At 41.5% G+C, this 27,817-nt stretch overlaps 1 protein-coding gene across 3 annotated transcripts in view; it reads right to left on the bottom strand.

Moving 5' to 3' along the window:
- Nucleotides 1-27,817, bottom strand: part of AGO4 (argonaute RISC component 4) — a 44,381-nt gene that overhangs the window by 11,326 nt on the left and 5,238 nt on the right. For 2 of the 3 annotated variants that reach the window (XM_047793322.1, XM_047793321.1), the window contains exons 2-15: nt 26,162-26,327; nt 20,303-20,423; nt 17,472-17,653; nt 17,151-17,287; nt 16,920-17,054; nt 15,689-15,776; nt 13,343-13,490; nt 12,986-13,105; nt 12,734-12,862; nt 12,361-12,494; nt 11,044-11,228; nt 9,566-9,725; nt 4,219-4,534; nt 3,948-4,082 (exon numbers count right to left, since the gene is read on the bottom strand). In XM_047793322.1, the coding sequence (XP_047649278.1) occupies nt 3,948-4,082; nt 4,219-4,534; nt 9,566-9,725; nt 11,044-11,228; nt 12,361-12,494; nt 12,734-12,862; nt 12,986-13,105; nt 13,343-13,490; nt 15,689-15,776; nt 16,920-17,054; nt 17,151-17,287; nt 17,472-17,653; nt 20,303-20,407 (1,974 nt within the window). In that variant the 5' untranslated portion in view covers nt 20,408-20,423; nt 26,162-26,327. The remainder of the gene's footprint in view (nt 1-3,947; nt 4,083-4,218; nt 4,535-9,565; nt 9,726-11,043; nt 11,229-12,360; nt 12,495-12,733; nt 12,863-12,985; nt 13,106-13,342; nt 13,491-15,688; nt 15,777-16,919; nt 17,055-17,150; nt 17,288-17,471; nt 17,654-20,302; nt 20,424-26,161; nt 26,328-27,817) is intronic. The other variant, XM_047793323.1, reaches the window with a different exon arrangement.

Here is a 27,817-nt window from a genome sequence, read left to right as displayed (position 1 = left end):
TAGATGTGTTTTGTTTGAAATGCCTTTGGTAGATTGTATCAGTGGTGCCAAATATTCCCATGCCCCTCCTTGGGGGAGGATTATACATTCCCACCCAATTAACTCAGAAGTGGCCATGTAACCTTCTTTGGCTGGCAAAATGTAGCCTGAAATGTGTTACTTCTGGGCAATAGCTTTAAGAGCCAGCATCTGGCTTGTCATGTATCTTTTTTCCCCTCTGCTACAATGACTGGCTATGTTCCAGGTAGATGCTTCTCTGTTAGGTTCCAAAGGGAGAATAGCAGGGTCACAGCTGCAGCATTGCCACAGTGAATGTGCAAAGTGAGCAAAAAATAAATCTTTGTAAGCCACTAAGACTTTGGAGTCTTTTGTTACCACAGCCCAGCCCAGCCTATCTTGACTGATACAATACCTACAGAGCCTCTAAGTAAACTGGTAGACAATCAGAAGTGCAGATCAGGAGCCACACAGAAAACTTGGGGATACAGATTTCAGAATCTATAAGCAAATAAATGGATCTAGAAAAGTGGGTGAGACTAAAGAGAGTTGAAATTGAGAAGCGAATAGAGAAAACTATGAAATGTCAGTGTTGATGACAACTGTCCACAAATGCTGCAGAGGTCAGGATGGGAACTGGACAGGTTATCACTGGATTCAAAATGAGAAGTCATCAAGAGAACAACTTCAAGAGGAGTCACTGAAATCAAAGTCAGGCTACAGAGAACTGGAGCATGATATGAAAAGTCTTTTCTTTCTTTTTCAGCTGCACCTGCGGCATATGGAAGTTCCCAGGCCAGGGGTCAAACCCAAGCCACGGCTGTGACCTATGCCACAACTGTGGCAATACCAGATCCTTAACCCACTTCGCCATAGTGGTAACTCCTTAAGTCCTTTTTTTTCCCAAAAGACTAGTCATAAAAAGGAGGAAAGAAAAGATGGCAAGTAGGCTGTGAGGTAAACACAGTGAAAGGAAGCTTTTGGGGGGACTGAGGAAGAATTGAAAAACTTTAAAGGGTGAGGAGAGGGAGGCAGTAGAATGGGGAAAATTGAAATTTTGAGAAATAATAGGTAAGGAGTTTCTGTTGTGGCTCAGTGGTAACGAATACAACTAGTACCCATGAGGATGTCCGTTTGACCCCTGGCCTCGATCAGTGGGTTAAGGATCAGGCACTGCCGTGAGCTGCGGTGGTCACAGACATGGCTTGGATCCTGTGGCTGTGGCGTTGGTGGCTATAGCTCTGATTAGACCCCTAGCCTGGGAATTTCCATATGCCTTGGGTACGGCCCTAAAAGGAAAAGAAAAAGAAAAAGAATAGGTAATAATGAAGTGAGACTCTAGAGAAGGCAGAAAGGATTAGGAACAAAAAGCATAGGTGGGGGGAAAGAAAGTACAGGTGGAGAGGTTAGCCTTTGAGATTCAAGGACCAGGCTAAGAAAACACAAGTTTAGTTAAATTTGAAACTAGAGGAGAGGAATCTGAGAAAATTCACACCTTCCAGATTTTGTTTTCTGGAGGAAATAACAGGTTGTTGGCAACTTTCTACTGACAGCAATGTAAACTGTTGGCAATGAAGGTGTCGTGGATAGGCCTGGGGATGTGAGAAAAGTATAAAGGTTTAGAACAGGTGCTATGAGGAATAGGATAAATAAAAAAAATTGCAGCATCAAAGGCCTGGCTGAGGTTTTGCTATCATGAACCTGTGATATAGTTTTTTGTTGTTGTTGGCTTTTTTTTTTTTTTTTTTTTTTTGGTTTTTAGGGCTGCACTCATGGCATATGGAGGTCCCCAGGCTAGGGGTTGAATTGGAGCTACACCTGCCAGCCTTTGCCACAGCCACAGCAAGGCCAGATCCCTGCTGTGTCTGCGACCCACAGCACAGCTCGTGGCAACACTGGATCCTTAACCCACTGAGCGAGGCCAGGGATGGAACCTGCATCTTTGAGGATACTAGTCAGGTTCATTTCTGCTGTGCCACAATGGAAACTCCTATATTTCCTTATTAAAGAAATGAGTTTTTTCCCCCTCAGCAACCTCTATCTGCTAAGAGAAGAATCAAAGGAAATAGGCGGGTGCACTAATTCGGAGTTGGAGACTGACAAGAGGCGTGTTTAGAGAACTGAAGACACTGTTAAGTGTCAGGGGTGCAGAGTAGACCAAGGATTGAGACTGTCAATCTTTAAAGGTCAAGGAGTGACACTGGATGGCCAAGAACAAAGCTATGAGACAGCCTGGGGTTTTAGAAAGATACTCTAGGTCTTAAAGTTACATGAATAGCAAGTTGACAGAGGGATGGAGAGTGACTGTGCAGTTAAGGAAGGGCTGGTAGGATGTTTTGTGCCCAGAGCTTGGGTAAGAATTCAGAGAATCTGAATTAACAGAATCTAGGAAATATTACCCAGTCAGTTTGGGCAATTTAGAAGACAACTATTTTTTGTCTCACATTAAGAAGACAGTATTTTGAATCTGAGCTGATTGGTGGACCTGGGGCCCAAGGAAAAAAACCTCAGTTCTCTAAAGATTCCAAAAACAAGAAGAAACACTTAAACCTTGGATGAGAGACAAAAATTAAGAGTGTACTAGAAAACAGTGGGATTGGAGTTCCCGTCACAGCTCAGTGGAAATGAATCTGACTAGCAACCATGAGGATGTAGGTTCAAACCCTGGCCTCGCTCAGTGGATTAAGGATCTGGCATTTCCGTGAGCTGTGGTGTAGGTCGCAGACTGGCTTGGATCCCGAGTTGCTATGGCTCTGGTGTAGGCCATCAGCTACAGCTCTGATTTGACCCCTAGCCTGGGAACCTCCATGTGCCATGGGTGAGGCCCTAAAAAGATAAAAAAAAAAAAAAAGAAAAAAGAAAAAAAGAAAAAGAAAGAAAGAAGGAAAACAGTGGAAGTGACCTACAAGATGACAAGATTAGGCAAAAGAAAGAACTGGTCTGTCTGGGGTAGATCAGGGAGGGCCTAGAAAAGATGGAGTAAAGTCATAGAAAAGACCATAGAAGTAACGTCACCCTGCACTATGTACCTACAATTTACCTAGCTTATACATAATTATCAGATTATAAAAAAGGTATACAAAATGCCTAGAAATGCTGGGAATTTTACCCCAAATTAACATTCATTTACGAATTCATTCCTTAACAACAACCCTGTGAGATAGGTACTATTCTTCTCACACATTACAATTGAGAATATTGCGGCTTAGAGAAATTCACTTGCCCATGATTAGTAAGTGCGACATCACAGATGTTCAAAGTGTGCACCCTAAGAATCCCTTATACTGATGTAAAATCACTTGGGAGAGGAATTCTTCTTTATTCCCTAGAACCATGCCTTAGGCACTGGTAGTAAAAAGTAACAAATGGCAACAAAGTCCAAATAGATAAACCTTCCCTTTGGAGGTTGCCTGTGTCAATAGTGTACCTGGCATGTTTTGTTTTGTTTTGTTTCTTTTTAGGACCAAACCTGAGGCATATGTAAATTCCCAGGCCAGGGGCAGAATTGGAGCTACAGCTGCCAGCCACAGTCACAGCCACAGTAATGCCAGATCTGAGCTGCGTCTGTGACCTATACTGCAGCTTGCAGCAATGTCAGAATCTTAACCCACTGAGTGGGACCAGGGATCGAACCTGTATCCTCATGGATACCAGTCAGGTTCATTACCACTGAGCCACCAGAGGAACTCCTTTACCTGGCATGTTTTTTACTTCCCCCACTAAAAACTCTAAAAATCAGTATTTCTGTCACACAAAGAGAAATATTCAGTCTTGACTGAATCATCTGTATCATTCAGAATTGCTATCTAAACACAACTGGAGTTAGTATATTTATTAAATTATTATTATGCACTTCTGCTTTTAGAAAAAAGAAAAACAACTGTTTGTGTGCCTACTCAAAACCACATTCACTCGCATCAGATAATAAAGCTTAGCCTATGTGTTCTTACCCTTTCTGTTTTATCTGCACAGAAGAGTCTTGTGTGATGTCTTTTCTGCACCACAATATAGGTTATTCCCGGCCGATAATCTTCTTCCAAGCTAATACATGCTTTTCGAATTGCTATTAGTTCTGGCCAAGCTACCTAGGAGTAAGAAATGGAATGATGTTTAATTGAGAACTTACCTATCTCTCGGATATGATTTATCCAGGGTGGCAGATGGGAGGAAGCTCCATCGGACACCTAGAAGCCCCAGAGGGCAACTACAGGATGAGAGTACCTGTTTCATCTGTCCCTCGGATACCCCTCCACGGTAATAGATGATCCGAGTGGGTTTGAAGCGTGTGGATTTGTAGAACTGAATCAGCAGCTCTCGAACCATGTTAGTGAGGTCCTGGATTACCTCCTGACTATAGAGGAGCTCCTGGGAGATCTCCTGGCGAGAGGTCTGCACCCGAACAGTAGCACAGTACCGGCTGGGGTGGCCATCCATACTGCCAACAACAGCGGCGATGGAAGGCTTCTTCCCATCCCCTGCTGGGGGGTGCGTGACATCTGCTCCCAGGAAGATGACAGGCTGCTGGAACACTGAAGGCCTGCTCAGATTTAAGGAGACATTGCCACTCAGACATACAGAGGAAAATGTTTTTGCTTAGCAAGCTCCCTAGATACAATCACAGACATAAATCTTATAAGAGAGAATAAAGACCTGGGCCCACTGCGAGAGAACTCACTGTGCCCCCTAGTACCTTGAACCTGGACTGACTGAAGAAGCCAACATGGTTCTTCTGCAACAGTAGGAAGGGAAGAGTCAAGAAGAGGACTTGAGGAGTTCCCATTGTGGCGTGGCGGTTAACGAATCCAACTAGGAAACATGAGGTTTCGGGTTCGATCCCTGGCCTTGCTCAGTGGGTTAAGGATCCAGCGTTGCCGTGAGCTGTGGTGTAGGTTGCAGATACGGCTCGGATCCTGAGTTGCTGTGTCTGTGGCGTAGGCCGGTGGCTTCAGCTCTGATTATACCCCTAGCCTGGGAACCTCCATGTGCCTCGGGAGTGGCTCAAGAAAAGGCAAAAAGACAAAAAAAAAAGAAGAAGAAGAAGAGGACTTGACCCAAATTTAACAAAACCTCTATGTGTAAAGGGAAAACTCTCCCAGAATAGGCTCTCTTGAGATCCTAGGATTTCTACAACGGATACTGAATTGCAGAATGTACATGGTACTGGGACAAAACCCCCCACATGTGAGACTTAGGGAAGAGAATAAAGTCTGTCTCCTTCCCTATTTTATTTTTCTCCATCACTTTTACCACATATTTTACACACACACACACACACCCACACACACAAATTGTAAGCTCCATGAAGGCAGGAAATTTGTTTTGCTTTGTCTTGTTCCCTGCTGTATTCCTAGTGCCTAGAATACACTACCTTGCTCACAGTTGGCACTCAACTAATACTTATTGAAAGAATGAATTCAGGAGTTCCTGTCCTGGCTCAGCAGTAACGAACCCAACCAACTAGCATCCATGAGGAAGCAGGTTCAATCCCTGGCCTGACTCAATGGGTCAAGGACCCAGCATTGCCATGAGCTGTGGTGTAAGTCACAGACGAGGCTTGAATTTCACGTTGCTGTGGCTGTGGCATAGACTGGCAGCTCAGCTTCAATTCCACCCCTAGCCTGGGAACCTCCATATGCCACATATGCACCCACCCCCCCAAAAAAAATCAAAAAAAGAGAATGAATTCATTTATTTGGCACTAATTTCTCCATATAAGGAATCAAGAAGAAAAATATCATGCAAGCATCAATTCTCTGGTAAATTCTTAAAGGTACAATTTGGGACTGTGAATATTGATTTTTTTTTTTTGTCTTTTTCCCTTTTCTAGGGCCGCTCCAGCAGCATAAGGAGGTTCCCAGGCTAGGGGTCTAATCGGAGCTGTAGCCGACGGCCTACACCAGAGCCACAGCAACACGGGATTCTAGCCGCGTCTGCAACTACACCACAGCTCATGGCAATGCTGGATCCTTAACCCACTGAGCAAGGCCAGGGACTGAACCCGAAACCTCATGGTTCCTAGTCGAATTCATTAACCACTGCCCCACAATGGGAACTCCTGTGAATATTGATTTTTAAAGTATGTCTAGGGGAGTTGCTGTCGTGACGAAGAGGAAATAAATCTGACTAGGAACTATGAGGTTGTGGGTTCAATCCCTGGCCTTGTTCAGTGGGTTGAGGATCTGGCATTGCCATGAGCTGTGGTGTAGGTCACAGACGTGGCTCAGATCTGGCATTGCTGTGGCTGTGGCATAGGCCAGCGGCTACAGCTCTGATTTGACCCCTAGCCTGGGAGCCTCCATATGCCACAGGTGTGGCCCTAAAAAGACAACATTAAAAAAAAAAAGATGAGGATCCATGAGGACACAGACTGTGTTGTATTTACAACATGGGCTTGGCACAGAAAGGTATAAGAGCAAAGGCATACATATGCATATATATATGTATATACAAAACATATATATATATATATATATACACACAGATAGTCTATAAACATTATGTACCAGCCACTGTGCTAAATATTTTACATGTATAAATTCATTTAGTCCTCACAACAATTCTACCACAATGAGGGTGGTAAAAAAATTTTTTTTTCGTCTTTTTAGGGCTGCACACATAGCATATGGAGGTTCCCAGGCTAGGGGTCAAATCGGAGCTGTAGCTGAGAACCACATCACAGCCACAGCAATGCAGGATCTGAGCTTCATCTGTGACTTACACTGCAGCTCACGGCAATGCCAGATCCTTAACCCACTGAGTGAGGTCAGGGATTGAACCCACATCCTCGTGAATACTAGTTGGGTTCCTTATTGCTGAGCCATGGCAGGAACTCCAAGGGTGATACAATTATTATCTCAATTTTCCAGGTTTAAAAAATAAGATACAAGAGGACAAGGAACTTGTTCAAGATTACATAGCTAGGAAGTAATAAAGCTGAAATCTAAACCCAGAGCCTGACCAAAAAAAAAAAAAGTATGTAGTCTATGCCACTATGCTACAATGTTTGGGGTAAAATTAAAACTTGCCTTTGGTTAACTTCCATTCTATGGCCTGTATAGGCCTCATCTACCAATGTGGTGAGAAGGATTTATTTACCTAGAAATTTCAATCAAAGAGGAAAATGAGAACTGTGATATGACTACATAAGAGGAAGACACTTAAATTCATCTTTTTCTCAAGTATGGCAATGACTAGCATCACAGCCCAGATTTAACTCTCTAAATTTCTCTCACATACAGGATTTCGCATAAAAAAAATTTTAGGAGTTCCCGTCGTGGCGCAGTGGTTAACGAATCCGACTAGGAACCATGAGGTTGCGGGTTCGGTCCCTGCCCTTGCTCAGTGGGTTGACGATCCGGCGTTGCCGTGAGCTGTGGTGTAGGTTGCAGACGTGGCTCGGATCCCGCGTTGCTGTGGCTCTGGCGTAGGGTGGCAGCTACAGCTCCGATTCAACCCCTAGCCCAGGAACCTCCATATGCCGTGGGAGCGGCCCAAGAAATAGCAACAACAACAACAAAAAAAGACAAAAGACCAAAAAAAAAAAATTTTAGAGTTGACAAGTCAGATATCTCAACATAAGGAAACTACAAATTAATGAAGAGCATCCCTGATTAGGAAATGGGCAAAGGACTGAATAGGCCCATCACAAAAGAGGATGTTCACAGAGCCAATAAGCATAAGAAAATGTGCTCAATATGATTACTCATCCGATATGCATTCATCAGATAAATGCAAATTAAAACCATAATGAGACAGTCTTAGCCCCATCCAAAGAGGCTAAAATTAAAAGGACTGACACCATGAAGTATTGGTGAGAATATGAGCAAGTAGAACTCTCAGTAGAAATATAAATTGGTATGACCAGTTTGGAAAACTACAGTAGTTCCCATATCTGCCGGGGATATGTTCCAAGATCCCTAGTGGATGTCTAAAACTGCAGATAGTACCCAAACCTACATATACTATATGTTTTCCTATATTAATGGGTAGGCAGCATATATAACATGAATATGCCAGACAAAGGGATGATTCATGCCCAAAGCTGGATGGAGAGGGACAGTTTGAGATTTCATCAGGCTACTCAGAATGACATGTGATTTAAAATTGAGGAACTGGTTATTTCTAGAATTTTTCATTTAACATTTTTTAAAAAATTTTTTTAGGGCTGCACCCACAGCATGTGGAAGTCCCTAGGCCAGGGGTCGAATCAGAGCTGGAGCTTCCAGCCTACACCACAGCCACAGCAACACCAGATCCAAGCTTTGTCTGTAACCTACACCACAGCTCATAGCAAGGCCAGATCTTTAACCCACTGAGGGAGGCTGAGGATCAAACCTGCAACTTCATGGATACTAGTCAGATTCGTTACCTGCTGAGCCACAACGGGAACTCCTCACTTAACATTTTTGGACGGAGGTTGACTGCAGATAACTGAAACCAGGGAAAGTGAAAACCATGGATGGGAGAGATAACCACTGTATTTGATAATATCTATCAATGTTAAATACATATATTATCTGTTAAGTCAGCAACTCCACTCTTGGGTATATACACAGGAGAAAGAGTACTTAATTTCACCAAAAAAGTAGAAGACTTGTATAATAAATGTATTAGAACATCTAAATTTTTGTGGTATATCATACAATGAAATAATACACAACAGCAAAAAAAGAAACTAAAACAGCAATATTAATTAACTTCAGAGACATAATATTCAGGAAGAGAAGACAGACACAAAATAGTACAAACTGTATGGTTCCATTTGTATGAGGTTCAAAAAGAGGCAAAACTAATCAGAACAGTGCTATCTTTGGGGGGTATCTATCAGGAGGGGCCACAAGGAAGCCTGATGAGGGGCTGGACGTGTTCTATATCTTAATCTGTGTGGTGGTTACATGAGTGCATATGCATATGAGAAAAATCAAGATGCATACTTGAGACTTGTATGCTCTACTATAAGCTAGACCTTGAGGGAAAAAATGCGGGAGTTCCCATTGTGGCTCAGCGGTTAACAAATCTGACTAGCATCCATGAGGACATTAAGTTTGATCCCCAGCCTTGCTCAGTGGGTTAAGGATCTGGCATTGCCATGAGCTGTGGTGTAGGTCACAGATGCCGCTCAGATCCTGCATTGCTGTGGCTGTGGTGTAGGCTGGTGACTACAGCTCTGATTTGACCCTAGCCTGGGAATCTCCATACGCCGCGGGTGTGGCCCTAAAAAAGCAAAAAAAGTAAAATAAGAAAAAAAAAAAAAGGGAGTTCCCATTGTGGCTCAGCAGAAATGAATCTGACTAGCATCCATGAGGACGCAGGTTCGATCCCTGGCCTCAGTCAGTGGGTTAAAGAGCAGGCGCTGCCGTGAGCTGTGGTATAGGTCAAAGACGAGGCTTGGATCTGGAATTGCTGTGAGCCGTGGTGTAGGCCGACCATGGCTATAGCTCCAATTCGACACCTAGCCTGGGAACCTCCACATGCTGCAGGTGCGTCCCTACTAAGAAGACAAAGAAAGAAAGAAAGAGAAGGAAAGAAAGAGGGAAAAAAAATGGAAACACAGAGTTCAGGATCTTACCTTTGATGAGGTACAAGCACATTGTTGATTCCTCCAAGCTTTGCATTTATCTTCAGGCAAAGGTTAGAAAGGGTCTGAGGTGAAGTCTTCACGACATTTTTTACCTGGACACACTGTGTAGCCATACCCAAGAGGGTATCTCCAACACGTTTCACCTCCGCTACAAAAATGAGTTTATTAATTACATTTAAATTTAATTTTATATTCTCCTAATTACTAAAAGTAGAGGAAAAACCCAACACATTAACATTTACAGCGTGGCTACTATACACTGTATACTGTGCTAGATGCTTCTAACGTGTGGTCATCTGTTAAACACCAGGGCAATTTTTCTTTTCTTTTCTTTTTCTTTTTTGAGTTGGGATAGGCCTTCCCCCTCCCTCTCCCTGTTTCTTCCCTTCTGCAGGCCTTGAAGCTAGTCCACTTCCTTTATTCTTCCACACTGCCTGCCACCACTCACTCAAGTCCTCTAAGGCTTCTTTGCCCACAAGACTAGTCTGATAAAGCAACCAACCTCCCCAGTTCCTCCTTCTCAGTATACACACCAGCCCTTTGAATTCTAAGGCTTTCCTTCCCCCACTTTTTTTGGCTAAACACAACAGACAAACAGAAGGCAACAAAAGAAACAAATTGAGAGGGTTGAAGAAGTTTTACACACTTCAAATGACTGATCTCTGTAGTTTCCAAATCCTGGACTTACTGACAGCCAAAAGAACTTTGTATCATCCTTCTTGTAACAGATACAAACTAAGCAGCTCCTTTTCTGGAAGTCTCCTGCACTCTGATATTCCTAAGTGCTTTCACCAGACATTCCAGTTCTCCCTGTTTTGGGGACTACAGAATTGAATGCATACCCTAGACCTCATGCCCACTGCATTTCCTGCCCTGACTCTACTTCCTCCCCGTGTAGGCTGGGTGGCCATTCAGCTGGTTGTGGCTAAGCAATTGCAGAGGTAATGAACCGGACTAGGATTAGCATCCATGAGGATGCAGGTTTGATCCCTGGCCTTGCTCAGAGGGTTAAGGATCTGGCGTTGCCCTTAGCTGTGGTGTAAGTCACAGACAAGGCTCAGATCCCACGCTGCTGTGGCTGTGGCATACGCTGGCGGGTGTAGCTCCAATTCGACCCCTAGCCTGGGAACTTCCACATGCTACCACCAGTGCAGCCCTAAAAAGAAAAGAAAAGAAAAAAAAAAAAAAAAGAGGACCCTCCAGAGCCCAACTTTTCTACTACTAGGCCAGGAACATTCCAAATAGCAAGTGGGTTCCAGAGTGAAAATTATATGATGACTGGAGCAGAGGCCTCGGTCTACCCTCAATGGACATAGAACAAGAGCAAAAATAAACTTTTGTTGCTTCGAGCCACTGAGAGTTGGAGATTTTTGTGATATAACATATGGCAGCAAAACCGAGTTTATCCTGACTGCTACACCCACTACTTGAAATCATTACTCAATCAACATTAAAGGAGTCCATACCATATACTGGTGTCTTTCCAGGCAAAATAACCACTATTAGCTGTAGGCCCACATATGTCATTTTCAGGTGTTTAAACATGGGCTCCACGCTGTCTGCACCTTGGGCATACTTGCAAAAACATGGTTGACCCTGGATGGGCATTCCTGCATCCTTAGAGATTTTACGGAGTTGGTCAGTGAAACTCCTGTTAAAATAGAACCAGTGGTACAGTGCTTTCATTTCAGAGCACATTTGTAGTATTTATTTCCGTCTAAGATATTTCTTTCAGTTCTGTAAATTCTTGGCCAAAATTAAAAACAAACAAATAAACAACTCCCCCCCCCCCCCCCCGTTTTTTAACTGGTTGCCAAAAATAGCCTGGCGGTTGTATCACTGATAATTATAATACAGAAGAATCTGTATTATTAAACTATCAGATTCTCAGTTTGCATTTTAAGATAATTATGCCTCATCTGGACCCCAGGGCCTAGAATAGCATTCTGTTCAAAGATTTTTTTTTTTTTTTTTTTAACATTCAAGTCAGTAATTCTGGACTGAAGAAAAAAGAAAGGTCAAAATTTCAGGTCATGTATATTATGGTAAGCCTGGTACAAGAATAGTTGGGTAAGCTTGTGTTTGATTTAGAACATGGAAACATACTGTCACAAAATCAGCATATTTAGGATTACACTCAAACTTGTATAACAGATCATAATTCAATAACAATGTCAAAAGAAATCGTCACTTTAAGAAAAAGCAAAATTCATTGCCAAGTGTTAAATTTTGGATTTGAGAAGTTACTTCAATCTATGTATAGAGCTTTCACAATAATTTCTTTTGTGCATTTGCTAATATTTTGTAGGATACCTTCTTTCATTCCAGTTCCCTTTTCCTGTCTTGATTTTTCCACCCTTCTCACTACCTTCCTTTATACAGATAACTGCATCTGTAAGATGTGAACCAATGATCTCAGTCAGTGACCCTGCAGTGAAACGATTTTGCTAGTAAATTATAATGATTAAGAATGAACTAGTTTTTAATCTTAACTGAAAAGATACAATTAATCTCAAAGGAAGCTTCACTAAGAACTCAAGAATTTGAGTTTCAACATTGTTAATCACACAGTTCTGCTCTAAATGTAGGAAGGTGAGTCAGATGCTTAACATTATTTCCCAAGTTTGCAATTTACTATAGGAACAAGATCTTTTCCCTATAGGCAGAGGGTGTCACTCTAGAAGTCAGGGATTCAGTGCCAGTGCACACAGCACATTCACATAAAGATGGTATTTTCTTATCTGAAAGGGATATTACTAAGCTGAAAATATGAAGATACTCACTTTAGTAAATCTTCCCTACATTGTTTCTGAGGCGCAAAACAAGCAACTGCCCAAACTTTAATTTCAATGCCAGCATAAAACTGCTTTCCTCGCATGTCCCAGACACCCTGGTTGGGTGTGGCTACCGTTTTATTCTTTAAAAAAACAAAAAACACAAAAAGAAACAAAAGAAAAGAGAAAAGACATTACAATCTAAGGCCATTTTAAAGTTGATGAGGGGATAAACAAAACTCTATTTGGTATTAGCCAAAAGACAAAAAGCAATAAGCAGCAAAACTATGGGTAAATTCAGTGTGGTGTAGTGGAAAAACCCTGGCTTTGTCTTTTTTTCTGGTTGTAGGAAGAAGCTTGCCGAATAAAATAAAAAGCTTACCCGGCCTCCATACTGCAGCATTGGTGCTGGAAGGACCCTGCCTGTGAGCTCTGTCATTTCATTGTGGACAACAATACCAAACTCTTTAAGGTATGGATCAGGTCCACCCACCATGCTGTTACTCTTCACCTAAAGAACAGGAAAGCCTGCATATATAAAAACCAAGGAGTAACTGTGTCCCATTAGGCATTATCTATTGTTTTGTTTTTTCATCCGAAAGCTAGCTTATCTTAAAGACCATGCCTTACTGACCAGTCTACTGATTTCTTCCTGTCTGTCAGGAGCGGATCGTGCTGTGGCTTTGATCATCGTGGAAGTCTGATTGTCCGTGAGCTTCTTTATACATCGCTGCCCTGCCACAATATTACAGACCTACCAAGAGGCAAAGAAGAATTAGGTTTTGTGACGAGCTTCTATATCTTAAGCCCCTGTTGAACTGTAACTTACATCTTCCATTTCCAAAAAAAAGAGAAAATTCTGTTATATGGTGAAGTTACCTGTCCAAAATATTTTAGAAATTAATACAAAACTCTAATACTAGTCTAGAACATGTCTTTTTTTTTTTAACTCATTCATAAGATTGGCAGAAGAAAATTTAGTTTAGCTTACCTCAAGTGGCAAGTATGTATGCTTTTGTTCTTGTCCTACTTGGAGACAGGGAAGATGGGGGTATTTCAGCTGCAGACTATACTTTTGCTTAAAATATTGAGCTACTGTACATTCCATAGCTTGACCGTTTTCTAGCTGTAAGGGAAAACTATAAGAGAACAAATTTTTTAGAAATATCTTCAACTTCTTTTAATTTTTAAAATTTTTTTTTTTTTTTGTCTTTTTAGGGCTGCACCCGCAGCACATGGAGGTTCCCAGGCTAGGGGTCCAATCAGAGCTATAGCCGCTGGCCAACACCACAGCCATAGTAACATCAGATCCGGGCTGTGTCTGCAACCTACACCATAGCTCACAGCAACAGTGGATCCTTAACCCACGGAACGAGGCCAGGGATGGAACCTGTGTCTTCATGGATACTAGTCAAATTCGTTTCCACTGACCCATGACAGGAACTCCAATTTTTTTAATTTTTATTTTTTTATTATTTTATTAATTAAAATTTTTTTTCTTTTTAGGGCCATACTCACGGCATATGGAGGTTCCCAGGCTAGGGTCTAATTGAAGCTACAGCTGCCAGCCTATGCCACAGCCATAGCAATGCCAGATCCAAGCCTTGTCTGCAACCTTCACCACAGCTCTTGGCAACGCCAGATCCTTAACCCACTGAGTAGGGCCAGGGATCGAACCCAACAACCTTGTGGTTCCTAGTCGGATTCGTTTCTGTTGCACCACAATGGGAACTCACTAATTTTTATTTTTATTTATGTTCTTTGCTTTTTAGGGTCACATCTGCAGCATGTAGAAGTTCCCAGGCTAGGAGTCAAACCGGAGCCGCAGCTGCTGCCCTACATCACAGCCAGAGTAATGCCAGATTCAGGCTGCATCTGTGACCTACACTGCAGCTTGCAACAGGATCCTTAACCCAGTGAGTGAAGCCAGGGATCGAACCCACATCCTCATGTATACTAGTTGGGTTCTTAACCTGCTGAACCACAAATGGAAATTCCTGACAAAATTCTTTTTGAAACAAGTGCTACAATTCTCAGTAGCACATAAGTTATTGGTAACATTTTTTTCCCCTAGAGAATGAAGTCAGTGGTATGACATGAAGAATACATGGAATATCACTTTACAACTCAAGAAACTCATGTGAGGAGTTCCCCCTGTGGCACAGTGGCTTAAGAACCTAACTGCAGTGGTTTGGGTCACTGCGGAGGTGACCTGGGTTAAAGGATCAGGCATTGCCCCAGCACTGGCTCAGATTCAATCCATGGGTGAGGCCATAGGAAGGAAGGGTGGGGGGAGAAAGAGAGAGAGAGAGAGAGAGGAAGAAAGAAAAACAGAAAGAAAGGAAGGAAGAAAGAAAGAAACTCATGTGGATGTGAACATAAGTTCAGACTAAAGAATTTATTCAAATCAGACCAAATTAATATACTACATTTATCCAGAGGTCACCCCAAAATTTCAGTTATCTAGAACAAAGCCCTCCAGGTTATTCTGACGTACACTTGCTTGAAAAAGTCTTCTAAGTAAAGTTTACATAGCTAAGTTTATGCTCTTCACTTAGGAAAGCCGATATTCATATTTATGTCAGACATGAGTTTAATAATCTTTATTATAGGAATACAACTTACATATATGGTAATTTAAAAATTTCTTTCATATATATCTTTTCATTAGGTATAGTTCACAGTGGATTAGAAGTTGGGTGATTAGAAAAATGAGATTAGGAAAGTAAAAACGAGTGTGTTGCTAGAGGCATGCCATACATACTGACAGATGGAAGAAGCGACAGATAGCTACAAAAGGAGGGAAGAAAAATCCACATAAAACACAGGCAATATATCTTTTCCCATGACAGCTTTTATGACTTACAGGCCTTAATAGATCCTTCAGGCCATGCATTGAGAATTACAACAATATAATAAATGATGCTCATAATGATGATTTTGCATAATTATATAAAATTGATCTATGTTTAGCATACTCTGTTTAAGAGGTGAAATAAATTAAAGGCAGGAAATACATTTTACAAATATCTCATCAAAAATATTTAAAACATGGTGTAAAGTTTGGTGCTTAAAAGTAAAGATCTAGGTGATTTTTTTTCAAAATTTTTTTTGGTTGTAGCATGCAGCAGTTTGATGTAGGATCTTAGTTCCAGACCAGGGATTAAACCTGAGCTGCAGTGATGAAAGTGCCAAATCTTAACCATTAGACCACCAGGGAACTCCTCTAGGTGATTTTTTAAAATTACAATATGGGGTATCAATTTCTCATATGACTATAGTAGCTTATTTTGTTACCAAAAATGGAATGGTATAATTTTAGATGTGGCTAACATACGTTTGATGACTGGCTGGCCGTCTAGTCACATTACAAACTCGATATTTGCGTTTCATCTGTCCACAGTGGGTCACCTCAACTTTAAGACCTGAAATTAAAAGAAAGTCAAAATATCAGTACTAATTAAAATCACAGGCGACAAAAAAAAAAAAAAATTTGAATGTTGTTTTCAGAAAGACATGACAAGAACTCCTGCTGTGGCACAGCAGGACTGGTGGTGTCTTAAGAGCACTAGGGCATGGGTTCAATCCCTGGCCTGGCAAGGTGTGTTAAGGATCCCGTGATGCCACAGCTGCAGCTTAGTTGGTGGCTGTGGCTTGGATCTGATCCTTGGCCCTGGGGCTCCATATGCCTCGGGGCAGCCAAAAAAAGAGAAAGGCATGACACTGTACAGGACAGAAGTTGCAAGGCTATAGGAACAATATCCTCATGTACAGGCAAAAACCTTCAGCCAAGCAGAATAAATTAGAACCCAGACAACTTAAGATTTGAAACCTACTTTGATGTATTACTTCATTTATAAACACCTATTAAGCATCAACTGTATTGTCTGTAGATAGCCCTAGTGAAGCCTATGGTATGGGAGAAATAGCTAATAACAGGTAAAGAAAAGAAATTCTAAGAGTGGGAGTTCTTGTTGTAGCTTAGTGGTTAACAAACCGAACTAGGAGCCATGAGGTTGTAGATTTGATCCCGGGCCTCTCTCAGTGGGTTAAGGATCTGGCGTTGCTGTGAGCTGTGGTGTAGGTTGAAGATGCGGCTTGAATCTGGCATTGCTACGGCTGTGGTGTAGACCAGCAGCTGTAGCTCCAATTTGACCCCTAGTCTGGGAACCTCCATATGCAATGGGTGCGGCCCTAGGAAGGCAAAAAAACAAAAACAAAAACAAAAACCAAAAAAAGAAATTCTAAGAGGAGACCAAATGAACTTGTGTTATTTTATTAAAATGGGACTTTTCAAGTAAGTAAGAGTAATAGTTACTAAGTGCCTGATATGTGCCTGGCACTGTGCTAGAATCTTTATAATCTGGCTGCATTTAATTCTTACAAGACACATATTATTATTTCAGATGAATAAACTAAGGCTCACAGTGGTTAAGTAAATTGCTCAAGGCCACAATGATAGAACTAGCTGGGAAGGGATGGAAGCCCAGATGTGTCTGATTCTAAAACTGTGTTCCTTGCACCATGCTGAGCTGCCTCTCCAAGATCATAGTAATATGAATACCTACCTCTGATTTCTTTGGTAAACTTGACACGCTGGGAGTCTGTTAGAGGTTTGGTCTGTTCATTGATGTTCTGAATGTCTAAAACCTCACACATGAATTCAATGATAGGCTGAGCCCTGTAGAAAGCAGTTGCAGATACTAACAAACAGAGAAGAAGGCTGATTAACTTCAGGGAAAGGAAAAGGACCAAAAAACTAGCCAAAAGAGTACAGGGTGAAGAGAGTTCCATCCTACCATCAATATTGAGCATCATATTCCACATGGCAGGTCTCACAGACTGATGAAAGCCAAACCAAACCTCTCTACCTCCTCCCAGAGGATGGTAATAACCTTCAGGAGGTGAGAAAAAGGAGCGACCCACTGGAGTGTACCTGAAGAAACAAGAGTTTGCATGTTTCACAATAAAAACTTGAAAGGGCCTTCATTTCATTCTCAACTTTGTGAACTGAAACCAAGTTTCAACTATGACTTATGCAGAAAACTTTCAATGGCTCCAATGCAACTTAGCAGAAAAGTCTGACATTTGTGGCAAATAATTCAAACTAAGGTACCAACCTCATGGAGGGAAGGTGTCTTGTGATAACATCAAGTGCTTGAACTGAGTCATCTGGGACTTCATTCAAGTGCCCGGCCAAAGCTTCTAAAAGCAACTGAAGACTCACAACTGACACCCACTGAACAGACACTTTAAAGGTCTGGTCTTTACCCTCACCTGGAAGGGTCACTTCCATATCGACCTAAGGAAAAATACATATACATACATATTTACAAAGGCTGAGAGATCTCAGGAATGTTCAATATAGTATATGTATATTTAACACTTTCTATAATTGCAAAACATTGGAAACAACCTATATTCCATCAATAGGGGAATCATTTAATATTGAATATTATATAATGGTTAATAACAAAGTAGATGCTACAACATGCATGAACCTTGAAGACATTATGCTGAGTGAAACAGCTAGACACAGAATGACAAATATTATATGGTTCCACTTATATGAGGTACCTAGGATAGCTAAGTTCATAAAGACAGAACATAGAATAGCGGCTACCAGGAATAGGGGAGGAGGAAATGGGAGTTATTGTTTAATGGGAACAGAGTTTCAGTTTAGGATGATGAAAAGTTCTAGAGGTAGACAGTGGTCATAGTTGCATAACAAAGTGAGCATATGTAATGCCACTGAATCGTACACTTAAAAAACGTTTCAGGAGTTCCTGTTGTGGCTCGGCAGAAACTTATCTGACTAGCATCCATGAGGACGCAGGTTCATGAGGATGCAGGTTTGATCCCTGGCCTCACTCAGTGGGTTAAGAATCTGGCGTTGCCATGAACTGTGTTGTAGGTCGCATATGCGGCTCAGATCCTGCATTGCTGTGGCTGTGGTGTAGGCCAGCGGCTACAGCTCAGATTCAACCCCTAGCCTGGGAACTTCCATATGCTGTGGGTGCAGCTCTAAAGAGACAAAAAAAAAAAAAAAAGGTTCAAATAGTGAATTTTATGTTATATATTTTACCACAATACAACAAATTTTGAATTAAAAAAATGATAGATTTAAATGTAAAGAAATGGAAAGATCTCCCAGACATACTTTAAGTGAAATAAAATAAATCATAGAACAATATGCAAACAAATGAGAATATATAAAAGCATGCATAGATAGCTAACGCACATAAAAATATCTGAAAGGGGAGTTCCCGTCGTGGCGCAGTGGTTAACGAATCCGACTAGGAACCATGAGGTTGCGGGTTCGGTCCCTGCCCTTGCTCAGTGGGTTAACGATGCGGCGTTGCCGTGAGCTGTGGTGTAGGTTGCAGACGCGGCTTGGATCCCTCGTTGCTGTGGCTCTGGCATAGGCTGGTGGCTACAGTTCCGATTCAACCCCTAGCCTGGGAACCTCCATATGCCGCGGGAGCGGCCCAAGAAATAGCAACAACAACAACAATAACAACAACAACAACAACAACAACAAAAATATCTGAAAGGATACATACCAAACTATTAGAGTAATTTCCTCTGAAAAGGAAAATGAGACTGAGGGTACAGGCGGATGGGAAGGAAGGAAACTACAGCATTTCTAGATTGTCTGAATAAGTTTATAAGGAGCATGTATCTATGTGGTTTATAGGAGTATGTATTTATGTATTTTCTAATTTTAACAATACATGCAGTGAGTTCCCATAGTTGATTAAGAATCCCACTGAAGTGGCTCATGTCGCTAAGGAGGTGCAGGATCCATCCCAGGCCTGGAGTAGTGGGTTAAAGGACCTGGTGTTGCCATAGCTTCAGCTTGGATTCAATCCCTGGTCTGGAACTTCCATATGATGTGGTGTGGCCATAAAATGGAAGAAAAAAAAAAAAAAGTCTCGGAGTTCCCACTGTGGTGCAATGGGACTGGGGGCGTTTTGAGAGCGCTGGGATGCAGGCTTGATCCCTGACCTGGCACAGTGGGTTAAGGATCTGGAGTTGCTCGGGTAAAGCTGCAGCTTGCACCTGATCCCTGGCTCAGGAACTCCATATGCCATGGAGTGGCCAAAAAAGAAACAAAATGTCTTCAAAAGTTATTGTAGTATTATAAATATTTTTAAAAGTGGGTGTTATATAATATTCTACAAGTTATATAAAAATTCCACTGTTCATGCAGCAACTTGGATGGAACTAGAGACTCTCATACTAAGTGAAATAAGTCGGAAAGAGAAAGACAAATACCACATGATATCACTTATATCTGGAATCTAATATACGGCACAAATGAACCTATCTACAGAAAAGAAACAAACTCATGGACTTGGAGCACAGCCTTGTGGTTGCCAAGGGGGAGGGGGAGGGAGAGGGATGGACTGGAAGTTTGGCGTTAGTAGATGCAGACTATCGCATCTGGAGTGCATAAGCAATGAGATCCTGCTGTATAGCCCAGGGAACTATATCTAGTCACTTGCAATGGAACGAGATGGAGGATAATGTGAGAAAAAGAATGTACATATATACTATATACTATATATATATATATATATATATATATATATATATATGACTGGGTCACTTTGCTGTATAGCAGAAATTGACAGAACAGTGTAAATCAACTATAATAGAAAAAAATAAAAGCCTATTTAAAAAATTTCACTGTTCAGATTCAGGTGGCACTTTAACACCTGAGAAATTTGGAATATATGTAAAGGTGACCTAATCAACCTAAATTCTAATGCTCAATTAATTGATTAACTAAGGGACAGAAGGATATGGACAGAATAACAAATCTATCATCATCATGAGAAACAACTTTAAGAACTGAATTGTTATTAGAAACAGGAACATTTTTGCCCTATATAATTATTACTAAATGTCCTAGGTCTAATGTACATTTCTTGCTGTTAACACTTACCCTATCCCGTCCAATTGGCAGTGGATGTGCTGTGTACATATTTCTTTTGCCATCATAGCCAGGCTGCCGATCACCAAATATTTGGATCTTAAAGTGCCGCACCATTGTATCTACTACCTCCCTTAACAATAACGGAGATAGTGAAGGTTAGCTCTTCGAAATTGTGAACAGCAAGGAATACCTTAATCATCAAAATTCAGTTCAAAACTCCTTGGAAAAAGTAAGAGTTAAAGTTACAGTTGTTTCCAGTAATTTAAACTAGGAGTTCTCTGGTAGCTCAGCGGGTTAAGGATCTGGCATTGTCACTACTGTGGCTAGGGTTTGATCCTTGGTCCCAGAACTTCCACAAGCTATGGGTGCAGCCAAAAAAAAAAAGGTTAACTAAAGAAAAGCAGACAAGTGCACAAAAGCAACTATGAGATGACAATGGAAGGGGGGAATAAAAGGAAAAAGAAAAGAAAATTTATAGCATCCTTTTTTTTTCCAGCCGCTGGCCTACTCCACAGCCACAGCCACGCCAGATCTGATCCATGTCTGCGACCTATACCAAAGCTCACAGCAAACCAGATCCTTAACCCATTGAGCAAGGCCAGGGATCGAAGCCACATCCTCATGGATACGAGTTGGGTTCATTTCCACTGAGCCACAATGAGAACTCCCTACAGCATCCTCTTAAATTCCTACTCTCCGAAGTCCTCTACTATAATGAGTAGAGCCTTATATGAATAGCCTGGAGTTCCCTAGTGGCTCGATGGGTTAAGGATCCAGCATTGTCACTGCTGTGGCTCTGGTTACTGCTATGGCATGGGTTCAAGCCCCAGCCCAGGAACTTCTGCATGCCATAGGCATGGCCAAAATAATAATAATAATAATAATCTATCTTAGGTATCTAAGTTTGGCATGTTCATAATTGAACAATGATAAGTTTGTTATCAAATAAGCATCCTTATTCAAGTATACTGGTTTTGGAAAAGAGAGTAGGCAGAAATTCCAAATAAATCTAAGATGCACCATACTCAAAGGAATAAATCAACCCCTTTGACTAGTGCTAGTAATTTATTATTCTGCATAATATAACTTGTTATATTCCAAACTGCTCCCAAGTAGTATAGAGAAGGGAATGTCATAAAATATCTTCATTCCGTAAAGATTACCCATGCAGTTTCTTGTCTTGTAGAATGAAAACCTTTCTCTCAACCAAGCATGAATAGCTTTATTTGTTTTTGCAGATATGCCAGATCACACTGTCTGCAGACCCTGAAATAAATGCAGCTGTAGGGAAACTAGCGGCTACAGTTTAAGATGGACAGATCTGAGTGTGAGATTTTGGAATGCTACAGTCAATAAAAAGTCAGGTGCTATGTCTTACCAACATTAGTGAGCCCCATGTATGGGATCTGTGTTTTTTTTGTTTGTTTGTTTTTTGTTTTTTTGTCTTTTTGCCATTTCTAGGGCCGCTCCCGCGGCATATAGAGGTTCCCAGGCTAGGGGTTGAATTGGAACTGCAGCCTCTGGCCTACGCCAGAGCCACAGCAACGTGGGATCCGAGCCGCGTCTGCAACCTACACCACAGCTCACGGCAACGCCGGATCCCGGATCGTTAACCCACTGAGCAAGGGCAGGGACCGAACCCGCAACCTCATGGTTCCTAGTTGGATTCGTTAACCACTGCGCCACGACGGGAACTCCCATATAGAATCTTTAGAAGAGTGTTTGCCATACAATAAGCCTCCTTATTGCAGGACATTTGGTCCTGTTCATCCATAAGACGTTTGGTCTGTAAGACATTTGTTCCACGTCAAAAGGTCCTTGATATTTGGCCATATTTGTCCTGTCCAAAATATCCATGGTGGAGTTCCCGTCGTGGAGCAGCGGTTAACGAATCCGACTAAGAACCATGAGGTTTAGGGGTTCGATCCCTGGCCTTGCTCAGTGGGTTAAGGATCTGGCATTGCCATGAGCTGTGGTGTAGGTTGCAGACGCAGCTTGGATCCCGAGTTGCTGTGGCTCTGGCATAGGTCGGTGGCTACAGCTCTGATTCAACCCCTAGCCTGGGAACCTCCATATGCCGCAGGAGCGGCCCAAAGAAATAGCAAAAAGACAAAAAAAAAAAAAAAATCCATGGAGACACTTATTCCACACAAAAAGGTCCTTGACACTCAGTCTTGTCCAAAACCATTTGGCATGGGCTGAAAGTGCTCATGGACATTTTGAATAGGACCAAATTTCAGGGAACTTTTGTGTTTTTGTTTTGTTTCATTTTTGGCCACCCCATAGCATGTGGAGTTCCCAGGCCAGGGATCAGATCCAAACCACAATTGCAAGCTAAGCCACAGCTGCAACAATGCCAGATCCTTAACCCACTGTGCGGAGCCAGGGATCAAACATGCGACCCAGCACTCTCAAGATGCCGCTGACCCCATTGTGCCACAGCAGGAACTCCTCAGGGAACTTCTGATGTGCACCAAATATCTTATGGATGTTTTAGACAAGCCCAAACATCTGCTAACCAGCCTATTTACTTTGGTATGTTAAAAAAATATCGCTCTAGGAATCTTTCTCTCTCCTGAGTCATCAAATTTTCCAACTCTACCGAATTATTTCTTTCAGCATACAATTATGGTATAATTTCTCTCACCTTGAAAAAATTAAACTTTCTCGATTCTCCTTCCTCCTCGTCTGAACACTTCATTTCTCTGCTCCCCACTGCATCAAAATTCCTTGAAGGAGTTGTCTCTAATTGCTCTTCTTTCTCTCTTTAACCTCTCCTTTTTTTTTTTTTTTTTGGTTTTTAGGGCCACACCTGCAGCATATGAAAGTTCCCAGGCTAGGTGTCGAATCAGAGCTGTAGCTGCCAGCCTACACCACAGCCATAGCAATGCTGGATCCAAGCCATGTCTGTGACCTACACTACAGCTCACAGCAATGCCGGATCCTTAACCCACTGAGCGAGGCCAGGGATCAAACCCACGTCCTTGTGGGTTCTTGTTGGGTTCTTTACCACTGAGCCACAACAGGACCTCCTCTCTTTAATCTTCTCAAGTGAGGCTTTTCCTTCACCGAAACTACTCTTAGCAAGGTCCCCAGGGAGCACTATGTTTTGAAATTCCTTGTCCCCTCAGCATCAGGTGATCAGTTCTTTCAACTTAAAACACCTTCTTCCCTTGTCTCCTTACTCTGCCCTGGTTTTTCTCCTGTCCCAGTGGCCTCTCCATGCCAGTTTTCTTGCTGATTCTTCCTCACCTCCCCAGTTTTTAAATACTGGGTTACCTCAGGATTCAATCTCGGAGTTGTATTCCCTTTAACCATACTCACTTCCTATGTGTTCTCACCCAGACTCATGGGTTTACCCAATATGCTGTTGACTCTCAAATGTCTGCTTCCAGCCTGGACCTCTCCCCTGAGTCCAACCTCACGTACTCGGCTTCCTGCTCAACATCTCCACTGGGATGTCTAAGAGACATCTCAATCCTAACATGTCCAAAAAACATATCTCTGGATCTGCCACCCTTGTTGGCTTCTCCCATAGTTTTCCCTGTCCCAATAAATGGAAACTCCATTTTTCCATTTGCTCAAGACAAAAACCCTGGAATCAACCATGACTCATTGCTTTCTCTCATACTTCATGTTCAATCCATCAGCAAATCCTGTTGACCCTAGTAAACTCTGACCATTTCTTATCACTACCATTTTTACTATTAAGGTTCAAGCCATTGCTTTCACCTGATTCATTATAAGTACCTCCTAAATGATTTCCCTGCTTTTCACCCTTACCTGCTAGGGTTCACTTGCAATACCACAGCCAGAATGATCCACTAGAAATATAAGTTACTCATATCAAATACCTATTCAAAACCCATCTAATCAGAATAAAACTAAAGCCCTATGACTGCCTACAAGATCCTGCATGATAGGGTCCTTCGGAGTTTCTCTATCTATCACTCTCCCCCTCACTCCAGCAATGTAGGCCTTATCTGCTGTTCCTTGAAAATACCATCCAAGCTGCTGCCTCTGCCTGGGATTCTCAATGTCGATATCCCTCACCTCCTTTAGGTTTCTCCTCAAATGTCACTTTTCAGTGAGACCTTCCATTGCCATACTATTAAAACATTATATACATATATACACACACATTTATTAGAACATATATATATTATATATACACACATATATCTTACATAATATAAATGTCATTATATACATTTTTATATATGTACACATAAAATCAGTGGCTCACTCCCACCATTCCCTATCTTCTATTCCTGTTTGTGTGTGTGTGTGTGTGTGTGTGTGTGTGTGTGTGTGTGTGTGTGTGTTTGGCTATGCCCACAGCATGCAGAAGTTCCTGGACCAGGGATCAAATCCAAGCTACAGCAGTGACAATGCCGAGTCTTAAACCGCTAGGCCACCAGGGAACTCCTCTTCTGTTCCTGTTTTATTTTTCTTCACAGCACTTATCGCCAACTAACAAATAATATGTTTTGTTTGCTTATTCATTAATTTTGGTTATTATTATTCATTAATTACAGTATAAGTTCCTCAAAGGTAGGAACTTTTGCCTGTCTTGTTCCCAGACAGACAAAAGAGCACAGAACAATACCTGACATAAAATAAGTACCCAATAAAATATATATTGAATGGATCGATGTTAGCCATTACCACTTCTATTACTACTGATCTCAGTTATAAAGAGCCAAATAATTGAGCCTGCATGAGACTGAACTATACCAGCAAGCCAAATTATTGGTCTATAATGAAAAAAAAAATATCAAGCAGCATCCTTGGAAAAGCAAGAATTGTAATATTAAAGACTGCCTAAATATTGGTGTGGAAACAGAGAAGAGGGAAGTGGGTGATCTCAGCACATCAAAAGAATATCTGCTACAGGAGTTCCCGCTGTGTTTCAGTGGAAATTAATCTGACTAATATCCATGAGGACGCAGGTTTGATCTCTGACCTCATTCGGTGGGTTAAGGATCCGGTGTTGCTGTGAGCTATGGTGTAGGTCACAGACACGGCTTGTATTTTGTGTTCCTGTAGCTGTGGTGTGGGCCAGCAGCTGCAGCTCTGATTCAACCCCTAACCTGGGAACCTTCAAATGCTGTGGGTGTGGCCTTAAAAAAACGGGAAAAAAAAAAGAGTATCTGTTACAGGGCTATATCTTTACTCTTGGTAAACTGCTGTCATATGGATCACAGTGCTTAGATCATCCTATCTAGACCCCTCTTGGATAATGCTAGAATTAAACAGAACTTCTCTCTGAGCTTATGTTCCTCAATACCCCAAAATGGTTCTGATATCTTTATACTTATATTTTTCTCATGTCTAATACCAATACTCAATAATAAAATCTGAATTTCCAGATAGTTCTAGTAGTATTTTCCATATATGCCAATGTCTTCACCTATTTTTATAAATTTCTGCTGCCTTTCAATGAAAGAGTGACTTTTCTTCTTCATTCATTAAGTATTTACTTACTGATTGAACAACGATGTATCCAGCACTCTGCTAGAATCTGTGGAGGGTAATCTAGCACGAGACAGCAAACCTGCTATTAAGAAACTTACCATCTGTTTATAATAACCTACAGGGGAAAAAAGAATGGATATATGTACCTCCATAACTGATTCACTTTGCTGTACACCTGAAACTAATACAACGTTGTCAGTCAACTATATTCCAACAAAAGTTTTTTAAAAAGAACAAAAAAATCTTAGAAAACTAAAAGAAAGGAAACTTACCATCTCAGAGAAAAATAAAGCCTACATGTTAAAAATAATTTTGAGAACAATATGATTTGTAACAAATAAATTATATGTATTTAAATATATAGAGACGTCTACTCTTTCTAATCCTTACCTGTTGACTCTACGAGGCCGTTTTTCTGGTTTGATATCCACATCATAGTGATACACATCTATTTTAGGAATCTGAACCTGAAAATGATTGGCTAACAGTCGAATTGGTTTTCCGACAGTTCCAAGGCCAGGACGACGAGGTGGCTGAAACAGGCTAGTTGGAGGTCCTAAAGAAGGTGAAAGACATTGGATGTTCTGTTTGGTCACGAAGGATGATATTCCTTTCATGATCATGATGACAGCTACAATTATTGAGATCTTATTGTTTACTGAACATACTCTAATGTAAAGTTTGGAATGTCTTTTGACCTAAGAGCCTCTAGATTTCCAAGTATTTTGCCTTGCCACTATTATTTTGAACATGGGAGATGTCAACATTAGATACAGTATGATGAACTCTGAGATAGAGTCTACTGTATAAAATCTTTTATCAGCATCAGTAGATCTATAGTTAACCTTACAAAATTATATTCATTAAAAAAAAAAAAATCTCTAAACTCAAGTCCATCACCAGGGTAGAGATGATCTATTAATCCTCCACAAATTAGCCTGAATTATTTTTTTTTTCTTTTGTCCACTCCTGCTGCATATGGAAGTTCCCAGGCCAGGGGTTGAACCGACACCACAGCGGTGACCGGGGCTGCTCCAGTGACAACACCAGGAGTACCACAAGGAAACTTCTGTAGCCTACATTATTTCGTTTGTACAGATTGTGGAAGATTAAACAGCAGCTGTATTTATCAATTTAATTGCTAAATTAGATTGTAATACAATACCGATCATGCTAGACTTTCTTGTTTATAACCTGATATTTAAAAAATATGGACAGTTGAGGAGTTCTCATCGTGGCACAGCGGAAACAAATCTGAGTAGGAATCATGAGGTTTCAGGTTCGATCCCTGGCCTCGCTCAGTGGGTTAAGGATCCGGTGTTGCCATGAGCTGTGGTGTAGGTCACAGACACGGCTCGGATCCCACATTGCTGTGGCTTTGGTGTAGGCTGGCAGCAACAGCTCCAATTAGACCCCTAAGGTGGGAACCTCCATATGCCAAGGGTGTGGACCTAAAAAGGTCAAAAGGCAAAAAAAAATAATAATAATCTGGACAATCTGGTATTTCCTGATCATAAGGTCTAGTTTATTTCTTCAACAAACATTTATTCATTTATTCCATGTCTAATATGTACTGTGGACTCAGGAAAAAGACAGAACCTCTGTCTTCAAAAGCTTCCAGTCTAAGGAGTTCCCACTGTGGCACAACAGGATAGCACTGTCTTGGGAGCAATGGGATTCGGGTTCCATCCCCAGCGGGCACAGTGGGTTAAGGATCTGGTGTTGCCGAAATTGTGGCTTAGGTCGCAACTGTGGCTTAGATATGATCCCTGGCCTGGGAGCTCCATAAGCTGTGGGGTAACCAAAAATGAAAAAAAAAAAAAAAAGGAGCTTCTAGTCTAGACCAATGGTTCTCAACCTTGAGGGAGCTTTTGTCCCCCAGTAAACATCTGCCCAATGTCTGAAGAACTTTTTGGTTGTCACAACTCCAGGGGCAGGGAGTGATACTGACATGGGGTGGGTAGGGGCTAGGGTTACAACTAAACATCCTCCAATGCACAGGACAGCCCCCTGCAGCAAAGAAGTATTCAGTCCAAAGTATCAAAT

The sequence above is a fragment of the Phacochoerus africanus genome, chromosome 8, assembly GCF_016906955.1.
Source record: "Phacochoerus africanus isolate WHEZ1 chromosome 8, ROS_Pafr_v1, whole genome shotgun sequence".
NCBI lineage: Eukaryota > Metazoa > Chordata > Mammalia > Artiodactyla > Suidae > Phacochoerus > Phacochoerus africanus.
The sequence above is the reverse complement of the archived record's forward strand: the minus strand, read 5'-3'. Positions and strand labels throughout refer to the sequence as shown.